The sequence below is a fragment of the Oxyura jamaicensis genome, chromosome 3 (genome assembly GCF_011077185.1).
Source record: "Oxyura jamaicensis isolate SHBP4307 breed ruddy duck chromosome 3, BPBGC_Ojam_1.0, whole genome shotgun sequence".
Taxonomy (NCBI): Eukaryota; Metazoa; Chordata; class Aves; order Anseriformes; family Anatidae; genus Oxyura; species Oxyura jamaicensis.
The window spans coordinates 1,239,379-1,258,305 of NC_048895.1; the positions used below are offsets into that span (position 1 = coordinate 1,239,379).

The following is an 18,927-nucleotide window of genomic DNA, read 5'->3' on the forward strand; positions in this document are numbered from 1 at the left end:
TGGGGAAAATGCATCCTGAACACCTCACATATGCTCTCCATTTAAAAAAAACAGCCTGCCCTTCACCTAACTGGACTAAATCCTCTACACAGCGGAGGCTGCAAGCATCATCTGTGCAACCTTTTCCATCAGCTTTTTTCCCTACTGCTTGAAATGCACTACACATTATTACAACTATAGACAGTCTTTAGCATGCCTGTGCCTCCCACACTGAAACTATGCAAGTTCAATTAACACTTAGTTTCCATGCAGTAAAATTTCTGTGCAACTTCTTTCATGAAACCACAGAAAGATGAAAGTTACCATTCCTGAAGCTAACCCAAGAACGTTTATTTTTTAAAACAAGGTATTACAAAAAGATTTCGCATTCAGGACGTTCCAATTCTCAACCACTTTGTAAGCTAAATGCTTATTTTCGTGATCGTTTGTGCTCTATGAGCAACACAACAAGTCTGTTCCGAAGGAACTTTATTTCCTTTGCATATGACTTGCAAAATAAGTCCTTCAGCCTTTTGCGTAGAACTGCTAAAGTAGGCAGGCTATGGCAATTCGGTATGTTTAGCATGCTGTCAAAGAACTCTTTCCACACTTCAGCATTGGCAAGCCTGAAAGGAACAACAACTAAAATAAAGCATCAAATAAGGTTTAAGTCTAAACCGTTATAATACTGTTTCCTGTATTTACCCATTCCCACCCCATCTACAGGTTGGAGCAACTGCGGACCGTCATGTAACAGAACAGTTTCCGTTGTGGCATGCCGCTTAGCGAACCAGAGGGATTTTTCCTCCTTCCAGGCAGCAAGAAGCCAAGGATGCTATGTAATTCACCACATCCACTGCCAAAAGGCTTCCCATACTTTCGTAAGTTCTGTGAGGCAGTTCCTGTGCACTAAACCTGTGTTTTTTAGAGCCCTGAGAGGTAAAGGCAAACAATGCCAAAAGCTGTGACAGAAACTACCATCAGGTTTGAGGTTAACGATATATCTTCCTATAGATGGGAGTTTTAAAAAAGATTTGACACCAACCTTCTGAAGGAACCTTCAGGCTTCCAGACACCATTTTCATTCTTCACTTGCATGTAGGTACCAAAGAGCATGCAGTAGACTGTTGCTGCTACGCCGAAGTAGTCTGTCTAAAAGCATACGCAAGTTCTGTATTAAAAATGCCTACCCTAACCACTAAAAATTACCAAAAAAAACTCAGAACAAAAAAAGAAACACAAAACCCACACTCCTTGGAGCCAATAGAGCCAGCTCCATAAGAGGGTTCAGGATTATGCTCCTGAAGCACTGAGCTGAACCTACAGCACCAGTGCAAAAGTCTAATATTTCTGTAATTCATCTACTCATATGCTTAATGTACGCATTAAGCTCCAAATGTTCAGGCTGTCTCTACAACCTCATACCTGGTAGTTCCACGGTTTCTGTGTCAGCATTTCAATACACTGGAACCCAGATGTTTCACACCTTGCAGTAAACGCGGTTCCTTCAGGAAAGAGTTTCATATCTATACTCTGTCCCAAGTCAATGAGTGTCAAGCCATGAGAGAGGCCGTCAATGTCACATGTATCATTATCCAAAAACCTTCAACAAAGATGAGAAGCAGCGATTCGATAAGCATCAAGACTATAATACCATGATATGCTGACATCACATGTAGCAAAGTGAAATACTTGCCTTTCTCCAAGTAGGAAGTTATCAGGTTTAATGTCACCATGGATGATTTTGCAGCTGTGGAGCTCTTCTACCATATAAAGAATTTTTACAGCAAAATAGATTACAAGTGCTTGAGGCATCACCTTTTCAGGAAGTTTTTTGTAAATGTTTATGGCATTCTGTGTACAAAACAAAGATAGGGAAGAACCATCAGCTACACAAAAAACAACTCAATATGGATCACGTATCCATGTTGATAAGTACAGACTGTGTTCACAATGAAGTTCCATGAAGTGAAGAGACTTCTCTATACTGCAAGGCAACAGCACTCAGAAAGGAACACAGATGTTCAGGGCACAAGTTAAGCACACTTACCAGCAATGTTCCATAGTTGTAGAGCTCACCAACTAAAATGCTTCCATTTTGAAAAAAATGAGCAGAATAAAAGTGGATATAAAGATGGCGTATACTTGGATCAAGTCTTTCTACCAGTTGGGTTGCTATGTAGAACTCCCAAGGATTAGCAGGTTTCTGGACCTGTAACCAAAAAGATAATGTAATGATATCTGTTACTTATTTTTTATATATACACCTAGTAAATGAAAAAAAAAAAGCAGAAGTTCTCAGCTTTTTTCTTAAACTTCAGACTCAAGCTCCTAAACACTTTTTTTTTTTGATCAAATAAAATACTTACATCTCAAGTAGTTAACCTCAGGTCAATCCACTCAACAAATAATCCTCTTGAATCACTACTTCAACTACATGCCACAATTCCATTGTGGCTTATATGCTCTTTAATGCTATTCAAAATGTTAGCCTTTTGCAACATCAATGTTTGAGCCTCCTGCTGGCAACATATGCCTTAAGGGAAAGTTTATGATGAGTTCCAAAGAGAAGAGCCTTTCTGATTCCTCTCCCTAACACTAAATGCCTGATGTTCAAAAAGAAGCTTCTTAAACATTACATTTAGCTACCAGAAAACTTCCAGTCAAGGTATTATAATAAAAATATTTGTTGGAAGATTGAAATGATGCAGAGGAGAGCCACAAAAAAATCCAAAGGTAGGAAAAACATATTTGAAGGGGGTAGGGTGTCAACTCAATCACACAGCCACATTTCAGCCAGGCTGTAATATGTGCACATGGGCTTTCAGCCAGCAGCAGATGCAGGGCTGCATGATCGAGTATAACCCTCTTGGGCTAAACTGACCTTGCAGTTGCACAGACTTTCTTTTTGGCAGTGGTTCTGCTGAAAGCACATCCTATCATCTGTTGCTCATTCCTGCACTGAAGCAGGCTGCAGAAGGGGAGAGCAGGGAGGGAGCTGCTCAATCTACAACCTCCATCTAGACAAGCTCGCTTGTTAAGAAAACTGCACCCTAGAGGCATCACCCAACAGAGAATACAACAGCCAGCAGCCACCAAACAGGTTGGCTGCACAAAGAGCAAAAATGCTTGTGGAAAGCTAGCAGGCATGCATCTGGAAGCAAGTGTCCCTTTCACTGTGACCCAAAAGTAAGAGCAGTTTTATCATTCATTTACACACAGTTTAGTTTGCTGTGGACTAAGAGCATTTCACAGAAATAGCTCCATTTGCTCAGCTGAAAAAGATGCCCTAAAGACTAAGAATTATAGCCAGGCTACCTATGACTATGTTATAAAAAGAAGATTGAGAGGAAGTTCAGGCAGGTGGATAAAAAAACTTCCCATGTAGAATGCGTCAGACACTACAGCACACAAACTGAACAAGGTTTTGAGGATAGTCCAATATGCTTTATTACATATTTATAAATAAACCTCAGCAAAATCTATCCAGGGAGGTGTCAGATTACTGTAAGATTCCAGAGTTTTCCAGCAGAACTACTCTGAATCAACACTACTTACCTTGAATGTTACTTTCTGATTGTTTCTAGGGTTACTGGCATCCAGAATGGAAGCCTGATAGACTTGAGCAAAAGCTCCTTCTCCAACCAAGCAGTCCACATGGAATGAGCTAGAACCTTTATGAGATTGGAAAAAAAAAAAACAAAAACAAAGTCCTGCTTGCAAACTTCACAGATGAGACTTCAACATGTGGGGGAAGGGGAGGGATTGGGGGGTTGGAAGCACCGGCCATAAACAAATTGTTGCTTTAACCCTAGTGCTAGTCTTTCTCTACTTGCTCTTCTTGCTAGCCATACTTTCCATAAAAGAGAGCCTGCAATCACTGAAGAGAGCTAGACTGCTATGAAGTGCCATACACTAAAATCAGTGTTTCTATTTTAGTCCAACTCCCTGGAAGTAATCAAATTCTAAAGTGCATTCCTTAAAAAGTAAACACCAATGTTTAAGCCATATAAGTATGTTGCAATTATTGTCATACAGATTTTGTTGACAGAGGACTGTTGCCATTCTATACAAAGTATAAGAATTGTGTCACAAATTACCAGGAAAGGAAAACTAGGAAAAGCATCTTTGTTCCTACCTCAGAATACCTAATCAAAAATGGTTAGGTTCCGATTTCAAACAGCAAACAAGAAGGTCTAATTTCAAATTTGAGGTTTAGATAACTAAACTATTTGGTAACAAACTATTTAGATAGTTTGTTTAGATATTTAGATATAGTTTAGATATAGATAGTTTAGATATTTAGATATTTTGGTACTAAACTATTTAGATAACAAACTATTTGGAAGCTATTTGGATATATGCATAAGTAAACTGGATTAGAAAAAATACTTCAGGAGTTCCCAAAAAAACCTGCAACAAGTGCTTCAAAATGAAATGTATCAAGTAGCTCTTACCCAAGGGGAGTTCAGCCTTCAGTTTGATGGTTGGAAGAGCAGATTTCCATTCAAAACAGTTGTCGTAGGTGTTGAGTGGTTTAGGAAGCTCTGATAAGAATTTGCAAATCAATTCCTTATCCCATGGGTTCTCAACAAGGACTTCACAGAAAGAAGAACAATATTTAAGCTATAAGAAAAGTGTCATTTCAAAGAAGCAGCATGCAAACTTATATTTGAATGAGTATAATTGATTTACACTTGTCCTTCCTCTTATCGTGTACGTAGCAGTGATCTCCCTGCAGGGGCCACAAGACACTTCGCTTACTACAGTGACCAACCACACATTGGAACAAAGCACTGCTCCAGTCTCAAACTTCACAAAAGAAAACCATAGTACCTGAAGCTCTACCAGTCCTGGCTGTCCTGTCCTGCTCAGTTCCAGACAGCTTGTCATGGGAATTCTTGTCCAGCCCAACAGACGAATATTCAGCTCTACTAGTGGCAGTCTGCTCATGTAATCTGTGAGAAGCAGCTGTAGCAATAACATTTCCTTGATGCTCTCCTTGTTCTGCAATGTGTTCAAGAGCAGGGCTACATATTTAAAACAAAATAGCATTAATTGACAGTACTGCCATGGCATTTTGACATCTTCAGTAAGCCAGAAGTACGTCACACATCCATGCTTGCAACCTTTGCCATAACCATAAGAACTCTGGGTGTGGTTATCCATATGATCAAGAATGGCCTCCATATGCTATCTACATCTTTTACTTCAAGCAGCAATTAAATCTGTTCAAAGACAACAGAGCCTAGAAGACTTATCAGCATTTCATATTTGCTCATGATTGCTTTATGTATTTACTCTTCAATAATGCCTGCAGACTTTTCTGACAAAACCTTCTGTAGAACATCTTGGCACTCTAGATCAAAGCTACCTCACACCTAGCAGCTCAGCAGAAATGCTCTAACTCTATATCCATATATACTGAGAAATGCATCCTGTGACAAGAAGAATGCTGGCAGAATCAACAAGGTGGACCTTTGCCTTCAAATGCACATCATATGTTCTCTTCCTGATCATCTCTAGGCAATCATTCAACACATCTATTCTCACACTCGAGTGTGAGATGTATGTTGCAGAAAAGATACTGCTGAGTCTCCCAAGGAAACTGTTACACAATGTTCTATGGAGAGGTCAAGTTAACACCAATTCATTAACTGCAGCAGTTCAATTATTGCAAGGAAGGCATTTTCCAAATGTCTGTTTCACCCACATGCCTTGCAAACACCGCTTCCCCAAATGCAGCAGTAGTGCTACCAACTAGCAGTTATTGCTGACCCCAGGGGCAAAAAGACACTTAAAAGAATCAGTACAATTGTTCGAGCACTTGATACCCATACAATGTGATAAAAAAAATTCAATCATAGGAGCATTTTCAGGGACATAATCACCACGCGCAGGTTCATGCAACTTCAGAGTGACTGTTTAGCATACATTTTAGCAATCTTATTCAAATATGTTAGCTCTAGATTGCTTGGAAAACTTGCACCAAGAGCAGCACAGCAGAGCTGCCTATGCTGGCATAAATTTGCATTGCAACCTGAAGTCTTGAAAATCTCAGCAAGTCAATGCTGTACCTTAGCTTCTTAGTTTTTGCCTGTCTGTGCAGTTCTTCAGAAAACTCCAAATCCATTTGCAGCATGTCATCCCCGGGAGCTGAACAAAAGGAGTAGCAACAATAGCACATGCTTAGTTTTCCAAAAGATAAGCACATTCAGAGTATTATTACCAACACAAGAAGGGTAGAGTCACACTGCAGATGTGGAAGTTGCTAAGGTATCACAAGAGCAAGCATCGAACAAGCTTATTTTAAAACATACAAGAAAAGACAGTAGCTTGATTTCTTCAGGAAAGAGTATTCCAAGACTGAAAGAGTGGCAGACAAGCATAAGGGTCCTCACTGAAGAGGATGATGCCTGGACTTCAGTCAACTGAACTCTCTGCAACCGTGAAAACTCTCTGCAACAGCTCAGAACAGCCATTTGACAGCACAGACAAAGGCTCCCCTTGCCACCTTCTTTTTCATCCCCAGTTAAAGAATTGGGGATTCTTGGAAAGCTTCAGTGCTGGGCCTGCCCATGCTCCCAGAAGCTGTTCTGCAATGAATTTGCATTCAGAAGGTGCAGCAGCACAGCCATACCTACACTGTATTTGGCAAGACCTGCAAGGTAAGTAGGGTGTAGAAACAGTTACACAGCATTGAATTAGATGCTCTGACCTGAAGTATTCATTATTCTACCTTTGTCCTCCAAAGCTCGTCTTGAATGTGCCGACAGGTAATTAAATGGTGTTGATACAAGCTGGGCAGCTCGTGCAAAGTCTCGTGTGTTGTTTGGACTGGCAGCTAATGTTTTATTACTACATGGTACATTCCACACCGTATAATCATCCCTCAAGAACTCTGGTGTCCCTGTTTCTTCCTAGACAGGAAAATAAACACACAGATTTAAGTTAAGCCATCAAAACTGTCCTGTCAGACCTGCACTGTAACATGCTAGCAGCCTCCAGTCTCAGTAACGTAGTCTGAATGCGTCAACTTATATTATTAGAAAAATAAAGGAAAGTCAACATAGCCTAAACCACAGGCTTATATAGTTGTGTGTCAAACTTGCACATTGGCAATAATCAGTTCCACAGCAAAGCGTCAGACATCAAAAAATTGTCATAGGAGAGTCTGAAGAAGCTTCTTGCATCCAAGCAGCCTGAAGTTTCACGCATCTCCTTGGCTATGAAAATTGTCAGGTGGTTAGCACAACTTCAGGCATTTCTCGCTCCCTCTCCCTGTCCTTCTTCTCCTACAGTGATGCCAAATCTACACATCAACTGCAATCAGATCTGTTCTAGGAATAGGTCTCCACTATTAAGCTCCTAGAATTTTTATGAAAATTAACAAGTGAAAAAGCTTATTCCACTCTCATTGAACAGAAAGGGGTACCTAGGCTTTAACAATAAATCATTTGTAGGACTGTTGAAGGACTGGGACAGAAGAAACATAACTACGCCATCAAGGCTAATTCTTGCAATAAGATCAAACACTCACTTCTGTACAGTCAGTCAAGGGACGTTGTCCAATAGTTCTGGGCTCTTCTGGCTTCTTTTTACGCTGTGGGATTCTGACAAAACAGGTAGTTCAGAATAACTTTTCCCCAGAAAACTTCCAAGGCAGACTGATCATAACAAAGACTTGATGCTTTTATTTAAAGAAAACTATTTGTGAATACTAAGAGAAGTTGCAGTAGCTCAAGAAACAAGCTATCCTCAGTTGTCCAGAAAATAAAGCATCTTAAGCACACTGTCCAAACAGGAAAGTTGAGCAATTCTACAGAGAAGCAACTACAGCTTTCTCATGCCACTTCCCCACAGCTGCTACTGATTTTATTCAAGCCAATCCTCATATTGCGAATACAGTCATAGCAAAATTATATAGAATAGAATCAATCCCATATGTAATTCTTAATAAACAGCTCTATTGCTTTTTTTTTTTTCTCCTTACCTGCTGTTCTCTTTTTCATTCTCATCTTCAAAGATAGAAAACATAGGCACAACAGGGGCAGCAACCTTAACTTTCAAGGTTCCATCAGGCTCTTAAAATAAGAGATCACTGATCGTCACACAGTGGAGATTATATAACCAGTCACATTTTTCCCCTAACCAAGCAGCTGAGGGGCTTGAAGTTGTACCTTTTCTTTCAGGATACTTTACAATTATTTTTGGACAGGCATAGACATGCTATAGCAAGGCACCCCTTAGAAGTAAGGCACTTATTTTAAGGAAGGTCAGTGGCTTGATAAATTGGTTAGTTTTGGCACATGTGGACTTGAAATAGATATACTAACTTATTTTCTTATAAAGCCTGGATATAAACTTTAAAAAAAGAAAGTGAAGCATATAAACAAGGTAAACATGCAAGTGCTTAAAGCCAGAGTAAGAGATGCAATCATGACTGTATCCAGGAGCATCCTCAGAACTACTGCTCAACTGGTCTTTCCTATAAATGCTTGGAAATGGGAAAGATTTTTCCATCTCAGAAAACCAAGAGTGGCCAGGAATACAGAAGCTTCCTTGGCTGCATCTGACCTGTTGTGAAATATCCCTGAGCTCACTGTTGTAAGCCACTGCCTAGTTTTCAGACAGACTTAACTGTTACTGATAAGCTGGCAATTCAGAGACTAACACCTAGCTTGCAAAATGGCTTAGAAACAAAGCTTTACTCATATCAAGTATCAGCTGTGCATTTTTCAAAGCCAGGTTTTAAATACCACAGAAGTGTCTACAGAGAAGCAACATTTAATGAAGACATGAATAGGCTGCTAGCAGTAAAGTACTTCTGCCTGCCTTAGACTGTGAATCAACATTTAGAACTTGTCAATAAATTAAATGCACTATCAGGTTAAAAAATTGCTTCTTCACTTTACACTGACTCACACAACTACTTGCTTCAAAATTATGGGGAACAGTGGTATGAGCAAGCAGGAAATATAGGAGTGAAATATTAAGGACTAAAAAAAAAGTACATACCTCTTTTTCTACAAAAAAACTCAAATTGCTCCTCACTTTCTTCAAGAGATGGTTCAGGTGAGAAGGGTGTTTGAAACACATCCATTAGAAATCCTAGAAATAGAAAAGAAAAATACACGAATGCCACCCAATAAAAAAAAGTTTCTCCGCTCTCTGTAATAGTTGAATTGAATGATTCTTATGATTTATCAAATGCCGGGGATATATTATTCCTTACTCTTGCATTTAAATACTCCAGATAACTGAGCAGGAAGATTAGACTTAACCAATGCATATCTGCTGGTGCCATGAATTTTTCTCTTTAAAAAAAACCCTCACACTCTTAAAAGATAAGATTTTGGGTTCTTCTAAAGGAAAAAGTTGTCCTTTATTTTTTAGAGACTTGGATAACTAATGCATACCACAAGCTTTTTCGTTTTTCTTTTTACAGATTTATATTCAGCAGCAGCTGTTTGCTACATAGCAGTAGTTAACAGGCTTACTACTAAAACAGAAGAACATGGCAGAAGCACACAAAAGGAACAGAATAACTTCTGGGTACTACCACTCTACGTTTGATATCGGAAAAAAGTCGCAGTTTCCCATCGTGGGATTTTGAAAAATCGGCGTTTAGAATTGATAATGCTCATCCTATAAAACAAAAAGCTTTTGCATAAGGCACCCTGGTTTGAACTCTGGGGGAACCTTGATGTCAGCAACAGTCAAGTTTTTAACTTCCTATCATTATTCCACATTAGCCTGTTGAAAGTAGTCATCTCAGAAGAGTCGCTGACAGTACAGACAAGCTCAGCTGAAAATGCTGCCCAAAACAGCCTAGCAGGTGTGTCACCAGTGACTTATTCAGAATTTGACATGTGGCTGCTGGGATGTTAGTAAGGCTGTTATTTCTTTAGCTGAGTTATACTGCCTCTGTCTTGGAAGAATATGGTCAAAGTGTTGGGTCACCAAGTCAACTGTAAAATAAGAGTACCAATACCATTAATTTTATTTTCCTCTTTGAATGGTGTAAATGCCTATACCTAGGATAGCCTCATTGTATATTCAGCTCCACTAAAGTTACCAGGCAAGATCCCATTAATTCCAGTGAAACTAGCATATTATTCCAGATGCCTACCCAATGCTTCTTTGGTATGAACTGTAGGTGAAGGTTGCACTTTGAATGGCGTTGCCTGCGCTGCTCCTCCAACAGAGGTATTTGGTGTAGCTTGAGAAGCATTTCCAGAAGCAAAGGAAGAATTTCCAACTCTAGATGCTAGAAAAGAAAACAGCAAGACGATTTCTAAACTAGCCTGGGATTGTTTATCAACATTTCAGTAGCCAGCAAAATGTTACCAAGAGGAGTAAACAAGAGGAGTAGCAGAATGACAACCCAGAATTTTGGGAGAGCAGATTTTGGCTTGTTCAGTGATCTGCTTGTTCCCAAGGAAGACTGCCCTGAAGGGCAGAAGGGACCTTGGACAGCTGGGTGGTCTTTGAGGACATCACTCTCAATTCATAGGAACAATCCATTCTGACACAGTCAAGCAGGAAGGAAGCCAGTGAAGACAAAGAACTCCTGACCGAGTTCAAACTAAAAAGGAATTGCACAGAGAGTGGGAACAGGGACCAGCTACATGGAAAGGATACTGAGACATTGCCCAAACATGCAGGGATGGAGTCAGGAAAGTCAAAAAGCTTAACTAGGGTTAGAACTAGTGAGAGATGTGGCAACATTGGTTTCTTGTACAAAAAAAAGAACCAGGAAAAATAAGGAAACTGAACCCACTGCTCAGAAGCGTAAGGGACATAGCAAAAGATGACACGGAAAAGGATGTTTTGCCCACATTCTTACTCTAGGGTCTGTCCCCAAGTCCCTGAAGGTTCTAGCAGAAACTAGGGGAAGGAAGAATTATGTCAGAGACCTAAAGAGTTCCCAGCCAGCCAAGGTTAATTTACACAGAGAAGTAGAAACAGCCTCTAAGCGCTAACAGTTTAAAACTGGAAGGGATCAGTGGATCTTATAGTTTGTTTCCTTCTGTATTATGGGTCACTGTTTCAGCCAGGTTACTGCTGTATTAAGTTTCAGTATTTTAGTCTCATTTCTCTGCCACATCACCTCTTTAGGAAGACAAAACACGCTCCCAGTAACCTGAGGAAAATCCCCTCCCCCAAGGGCAAATCATCATTTAGCCACTCAGAAGATAGCCTCCCAAAACAAACAGCAAAAGGGTCATCTTCCCTGGAAAGCAGTGGTCCACTAAAACCAGTATCTACTGGTGGCAACTGTGCCCAGTCACTGATGTCTGAAAACGCACAGTCAGTAAGAGTCAACTAGCAAAGTATTAAAACCCAATCAGAAATTCCTTTGAAGTTAAAAACATATTTCATCTTGGTCATCTAAATGAAGAACTGTAAGTAGTAATGGAAGCTCAAGAAAACATACAATTCACTTTCTGCTCCTATATCATATGTATCCCACAATCTCACATACACATCCACCACACTTCTAGAAAAAATATGATGAAGATCCAGAATTCCTACTGCAGATGAAATAGGCAATCTCACTTTAAAAGCAAAATTTCCAAGTTGTTTTTGCAATTGATTTGGGAAGGAATTTCAATAGTTAAGTGTTCTTTGTAATTATCAAAAAAAAATATGTCTTATTCAAAAGGAAATGGAAACACAAATACTGAAGTAGTGCCATCCCACACATTTGGTGAGAGACTTCAGGCATCAGGTAGAGCTATATTATAAAGTCTCATACGCATTTATGTTGAATATTCAAGAACTTTCAAGTAAGATGATCTAGGTCTACCAAAACTGAAAAGTTATGTGCTATTCAACTCCAGCCAGTGAAGTCATATCAGCTGCATTGGTCTTGTCAAGAGTTAGTTTATTACCTTCCTTCACGTCCACACAAGTAGCTAGTCCAGTGGATCTCTTTTTAGAGTGCCTTCAAATGAAAGATTAAAAACCATTAGAGCTTGAAATAAATGCCTTTCTTCTAAATTAAATTATTTTTTTTTTAAGTTCAGCTTCAGTTCAGGACTTAATAATAACGCACTTTAAGCAGTAAAGGGTTCTTTCCCAGCTTAGAACAAAGGAAACATCTCAGAAACGACAACCAGGGCTCCTGCTTTTTCCACACAAAGGACATGTAAATGAAGTCAAAGAACTTTTAGAAAATTATTATATCTCCCCTGGGCCCCCAAGTTTCTCACACAGTTGCCAATAGACACGAAACCCGAAAGGCAGCAGAGTCCTTTAAAAAAGATAAAATGCACGCATTAAATATTCTTGGATACAGTTTGCCTTTAAGTCATTCCCTTATATAAGTGGATGACGACTGCTTCTGTTTAGCCTTGTCAGTCAAACCTACTCAGACATGCCCATTTGGCCAACCTAGGTTTCTCCTCCCCACCTCCCAATTGTTTCATGCATTAGCTCTGTCACACAAGCCAAAGTGCAGGAGATAAATAAAAGCACTTTTCTTCTTCTCTAGAGACATTTGCAGCCAAGTTGTAACATCTGGTATCTGCATGAACTAAGCACATTCTGTTGTTTATTTCGGGCATGCCAGGGACACAAATGCTGAATAATCACTTTGGTTATGCAATGAATTTGTTCTTAGTTATTACAACTAAAACATAGGGTGAAAAGAATTAAAGATTGAAATAAGGATCATACGTTATAAGAGTTTGATCTGTCTAAATATTGGTTTCCACAGGTTAATTCAGATTTTTTCAGAAGAGTAAAAACCCTTTCTTCAAGTTAATTTTCAGGTAAAGCGTAACTACAGAACACTGCACAGTTTGTAAAGCAAGAATTGAACCGTTTATACGTACTGTTCTCCAGTGCTCCAAGTAAGAGTCGAGTCAGGACGCACCTCTTCCTGAGCTGGAGCACTGTTGAATGGAGGGTGTAACAAACTCTTCTGGACTTCTCCAAGCTCTTGCTGAGTTTTGATTGTGTCCTTCTTGTATGTTTCTTCCAACAACAAGGAAGATTTCATCTGGTGGCCAACTGGGTTCGCGGACTTCAGTGTAAGAACATTTGATGACAAAGTGCTTGACTGAAGCTGGTCTGGCACCAGCCCTTGGAGGGTTTGCAGACCTGAGCTTTGACAAGATGCCATCCATTTCTGCTGCAGAGCTCTGGTGGGTGCTACATGTGGATATACCTTCAGAGATGAAAAATATTATGTTACCCTCAAAAACCCCCACACACGTATAAACATTGCCATTTGCCCTTTTATTTTGCATAACTAGAATAGCTTATCATGCTTAAGAGAACTTTCACATGCAACTAAAACTAGATCACAGAGAAGCAAAACCAGTATTTGAGGTTTCACAATTAAAAATGTTTCATCGTGTATTTAAGGTTATGCCAGGTATCTATACTAGTCAGATATTGCAACCTCGACTTCCAGATTTGGTTAACACACTTCTTGGGTTACCATCTAAAGAGCAGCTAAATTTTATGCGGTGAGTTCAAGAGGACTGCTCCTATTTATCATAGCCCATACTCACTGATGGCTTATTTTGTTCAGCTAATGTTGTAGATGCTGGTTCCAGTCTAGTTTCCTCCAAACTTTTGGTGAGCTGAGTGAGCTGTTCTAGCTTCTGCTGCAGGGCTTGCAGTTCAAGGACAGCTGACTCTTTTCTTCTTATGGAATCTCTCTCTTCTTCTCCTAATGAAGAAATGTTGACATTAAGTAAACCAGATATTAAATAAAACGATGAAAAGGGACAGCTACACAACACTATCTCAACACTAGCCTGGACACCAGCAGTAGCCCTAATGCTTCTAAAGGGGTTCACAGGCCAGGATACCTCTCACCTGGGTTGCACTTAAGAGTGCCAGCCTCAGTGCTCCTACTGCAAGCATGCTCATGACTCCCATCTTCAGCACAAAAGAACACTAAACTCTGAAAAATTCTACCAAAGCAAACCTTTGGTAACACCTGAGTGGAGATGGAGCCTGCTGCCCCTGAAGGAAGAGCTGTCCCTGCTGGGAGTTATACATAACTACCACAACAAAAAAAATCCACCCAAACACTTGTTTTAAATATGCATTTAGAAATACAATTGTAAGCATACTCTGGGCTCTGATTACAGCCTACAAAGAGGAACAAAGATATTCTTCATCTTGAATTATAGGTATCAGCTGGTAAGCAGAGAGCCACAGCTACAACTCACAGCAGTACCAGTTATCCTGATAAGAGCTGTCTGTACTTGGCTGCAATTTCCTCAGAAGGAACAACACTTTTTAAGAAAATCTAGTCTTCAAGAGACAAAACCAAAGGATGAGCTTAAAATCTAAATACCAGTGTTGTGACAGTTTTGGTATTAAGTCATTGAAGGGTTTGAAGACAACTTAAGACCATTACACGTCAGTCACTTGGCCTGTTTCCTAATGTTTCCCAGCTTATAACAGCCTCTTTTTGTACAGGGATGATAACCTGGGCTTTCAGGCTTCAACAGAGCTTGAAAAGACATGAATACAGACAGGTGCTACTTTTCCAAGAACATGAGAATGTTTTTGAAATAGCTAGGTGGAAGGAGAAGAATACCGCGTTCTTTCTGTCTTCTGAGGCGCTCGTATTTCTTGAAGTATCGCTTGGCTCTGAGCTCCTCAAATGAAAGTTCAGAGCCTTCACATATGAGCAGGTTTTTATTATACATCGCAACCTGCTCACATTCAACAGCAGCAGATGACGACTTAGGAAGAACTTCAGATTTGGAGAGGTATGTCACATACTTTCTGTGAGGAAAAATAAAATGTTCTATTCAAGTTTGTTGGATTTGTTCTGGGGAGTATGATATTTTTTTCAAAATTGAGATCCCTCCCATCTTTCTTTCTCCCCTTTTTTTAAACTTACACTTCTCTTTCACCAGAAGAGCAGGACTGAGTACCAGCACAATCAGGACCCTAGAGTTGTGGGGTAGGGAGAAAGAAATGCAGCATTATATTTAGCCATCCATTTTGACGGGACTAGCAATCAGTAAGTCCCTAATATTTAATTCTGATTGAAGAGATGAGAATTCAGGCCATGAGCATAGCAAGAACGAACAGATCAGGAGAAATATACAAGCGATCACAGCCTGAGGAAGCTTGTCCCGAAGAATTAGCTGTATAAGAGTCTGCTGTTATCACTGAGAACTTTTGGAAGGTGAGCAAGATCCTAGAGAATCCAGACAGAAGGTTATACTTCTGGAAACTGCAGTCCTCAGAAGGATTCTGGGACTAGTTGAACAGGCATTTTCTAGTCCCCAAAAAACAGGAATGTAATTTCTAGATCACGTGGGTTTGTAAAGAACAGATGGGATGGCCCCATCCGATTTCTTTCTTTGATAAGTTATCCAATTTCAGGGGTTGCAGGCAAGAGGTCTAAGAAGCTTTAAGCTCTATTCCATCAACCACCTTTTAGTATTTGCAGGCAATACCAAATTGAAAGAGTCACAAGCACTTTAGAAAATGGGACAAAGTTTAGAAAACTGACGCATTTCCTACCCACAGTCTTTCAGTCTTAAATTTCACACACACCCCCATTCACCTTTCATCTTATTGTGTCAGAAAAGCTGCAAAGAAATTTAACCAACTTTGCCAAACCTCAGAACTACAGTGCTGCATGCTGATACTTACCTAAGATGGGTTAGAATTAATATGGTTTCTTTTTTGGTTTTATTGTGGGGAAGGGGGTGGAGGAAGAAGACTACAGAGTGACACAATTTGGGCTGTAAAGTTAACTAAAAATTCCACAAGGTATGAACAGAACCTCAGCTGGAACTTGCTACAGAGTGACGTGACAAGCTACAGAGTGCTCTACTGACATTCCCCCAGAGGGGCTCAGGAGCCGTTAGAGTGTCAGCTCCTAATAACTTCCCATCATCAAGAGACTGACTTCTACACAAAGCACCATCTCACTGAGGACCGTTTTGGAAGTTTCTCTTCTTCCTCTGGCATTATCTTTTATTTATTCTTCAATAGCATATAAAAGCAGTAGCATGGAAATTCAGTGTAGACGATACTCAATCATGACAGACAAACTACTATTTATAGTACTACCCCTGCGAAGAACACTAACCAGCTGGATGGATCACTCTTTGCCCAGGATACTGGAAATGTGTTGGGTGACTAACAACTGCGTCCCCATCCTTGTGAAACAAACCATTTCTATTAAGATGTGATGCTTAGGGCCTAAACCCACCTGATTATTGCAAGTATATGCTGGATCATTGAGATTCGTAACACTTTTCCGAGGAGACATTTGATTTGCAGCATGTGAAGTTTGAAGTGGCTTTATAACAGCAGCACCTGGGACAGATTACACAGGCTTGCATTAAGGAGTAGAAATCTTTTTCTCATGTACAAGTTTTTACTTACACCTTTAAGCATTAGAAAACTTCTACTTTATGTTTTGGGTACCCTTAAGAATTTTTAATACAACCAGGAGAACAGTAAAAAAAAAAAACAGTTTCTACAGGAAACATATGACACTTTGTAATCATTCAACTAGCTCTGGAAATTAACAAAAGCTCTCAGTTGCATCTTCTACAGCACATGTTATTATTTCTTTACACTCAAAGAAAATGCTGCTATCATTTGCAGTATCAATGATAGAACACCCAGCTAGCATCTATGTCTGGTAAGGAGCACGAGCTCATCACCAAACTTAATTTTAAGTTTTGTTACTAAAATATTATTACTCTAAATAATTAATTCCCTAATTTTAGAGCTGTTACATTCTTTATTTTTATTGTTCACATTCCCAATTATAGGAATATTCTCATATTGAAATTATAACATCTCAGCCTTCAGCTGCTTTACTGAAACAAGCCCCTGCTGGATGTTTTAACACTGTAGCTAGAATAGAATCAATACAGCAGGTTCCCCACATAGAGCTCTCTTAATCCCGCTTAGACATTGGAAGGGCTAAGAGAAAGGAAGCACGAAACAGCTTCCTTCACAGTGACAAAACCCACTGATCAAAGGAAAAGATTCATCCAATTGAGGTACAGTTTACAGGAAGATTATCTGTAGACTCACCTTGCAGAGGATTCTGAGGATCGTAATTCTGCAGCCAGCTAAATTGCAAGAAACATCAGTTTATTATCATTAAGTCACCTGTCCCCCATTCCTCCCCATCCACCCCCAGAAACCTTTGATTTCCTTGCAAAGCCCTCATGCCTAGAAATCAAAGACTAAGATACTCACGTTACTTACAGGACATTATCGAGCATATCCTAGTAGTTTTGCATTCTAAAAAGCAAAACAACTCTGCAATAGGCAGCGAGAGATGAAAATCATCTTGTTTATCATCAGGGAATACACCTCACAATAAGCAACTAACAAAGCTCACACTCAATAAATCCAAGATATGCTTTAATTTGGATCTTTTAAACAAAAAATAGAGAAGAAATGAATCAACCAGTTTCAGGGTTTTCTTTCTGAGCCTTACTTCACTCAAGGCACTGTGGTACAGGCTTTCTCAGTACCCCCTTCAAAATAGACAACACATACTGAACAGCAAAAAAGAATCATCCTTAAGCTTATACCCACCGTTCACAAAAACAATCATTGGTGTATATATGCTCTGTGCTATAGCAGAGGTAGACAAGAAAAAAACAACAACCGAACACTATCTAAATAGCTAAGTAAAAGATGTATCAGAATTACCAGTATAGCTGTTCCAAGTTCTCTTGTGGTTGTGCCTGGTTGTGAAATCCTTTTTGAAGGACAGCTATCGCACACTGCACCTTGCCCTCATTTACCAGCTGCTGAGCCCACGCAATGTAGAAGGCAGAGGCATTTGCACCAACTCCCTGTCCATACAGGTAGTCAAAATACTCACAAGGAGAGGTGATGAACTCTGCCTGCACAAGACGAAGACACATAACCCATAAGCACTTTCAAGAGCAACCAAGGAAGTTACAGTAAAAAACAGTAACAATTATTAGTTTCCACGTTAAGAAAGCTTCATTTTTTAAAGATAGAAACAGCTGGTGGGTGTTTTTCATGAGCTAAGCAGCTTAACAAGAAAGCTTTTAAAAAGAATCGTGCTGCCCTTCAGCAAGACTAAGAAGTTCCCTGAGTTCTTAGATCAACGTATCCGTACCCCATGCCACCACCCTGAGGGCTCCTTTTCCTCTCGCAGCCCTGTCCAGGCTTGGCTAACTACACCGGAGGCGCGGAACAGAACAAAAGGCTGCTCCAGGCCGTTTCACAACGCGCAGTGCCAGCCCGGGCGGCTCCTCTCCTCCGCACGGCTGGAGGGGGACAGGCTGGAGCCGCAGAGCTGCCCGGCGGCGGTGCAGCCGCACCTTAGGGGGGGTTGAGCGCCGCCGCAGCCCGCACCTACCAGCTTCAGGCAGTAGCCGACGAACCTGGGGTCCCGGCGGTACCTCCCGTCCGGCAGGAACGCCGCCACCAGCCGCTCTAGGAGGCCAGGCAGCTGAGCTCGCCGCTCCGAGGCGGGCAGGCAGCCCTCCAGCCACCGCGCGTACCTGCGGGGGGACGGACGGGGCCGGGTCAGGCACCGCCAAACTCCTCAGCTCGGCTCGGCTCGGCCCGGCCCGGCCCCGCGCACCCACCTGTCCCACGGTTCCAGCGGGTCGCTGCCGACGTAGCTCCGGAGCTGAGCTTCCAGGCTCCTGCGAGGCGGGACGTTAGGGGCTGGCGGGACGGGGACCGTGACCCCCCCCGCGAGGCTCCCCTCAGGCCGCCCCCAAACCCCCTCCCCAGCCCCGTGAGGCTCCCCCCCGGCCGCCCCCTCACCGCCCCACCGCCTCCATGTCGCCGCCGCCGCAACCGCCGCCGATTCAAATCCGGCGCGCATGCGCACCCGGCCGCCGCGCCGCCTCCCCATTGGCCGTCCCCCCCCGCCAATCGCTGAGCGGCCCCTTTCGCTCCGTCCCCCCTAGGCCACGCCCCCTCCCCATGGCGCCGGCG

At 41.2% G+C, this 18,927-nt stretch overlaps 1 protein-coding gene across 1 annotated transcript; it reads right to left on the reverse strand.

The window, feature by feature from the left end:
- Positions 1-305: 305 nt before the first annotated feature.
- On the reverse strand, positions 306-18,805 carry BUB1 (BUB1 mitotic checkpoint serine/threonine kinase). Its single transcript, XM_035321646.1, has 25 exons — positions 18,754-18,805; positions 18,570-18,629; positions 18,338-18,482; positions 17,656-17,852; positions 17,026-17,063; positions 16,187-16,293; positions 14,858-14,907; positions 14,549-14,739; positions 13,506-13,666; positions 12,822-13,156; positions 11,877-11,929; positions 10,112-10,249; positions 8,998-9,090; positions 7,973-8,063; positions 7,520-7,592; positions 6,719-6,899; positions 6,057-6,135; positions 4,816-5,009; positions 4,437-4,577; positions 3,538-3,653; positions 2,030-2,191; positions 1,676-1,833; positions 1,405-1,582; positions 1,025-1,131; positions 306-605 (listed from the first exon to the last, which is right to left on the reverse strand). The coding sequence occupies exons 1-25, from the start codon at positions 18,768-18,770 to the stop codon at positions 410-412; spliced, it is 3,261 nt and encodes a 1,086-aa protein (XP_035177537.1). The 5' UTR covers positions 18,771-18,805; the 3' UTR covers positions 306-409.
- Positions 18,806-18,927: the final 122 nt, after the last annotated feature.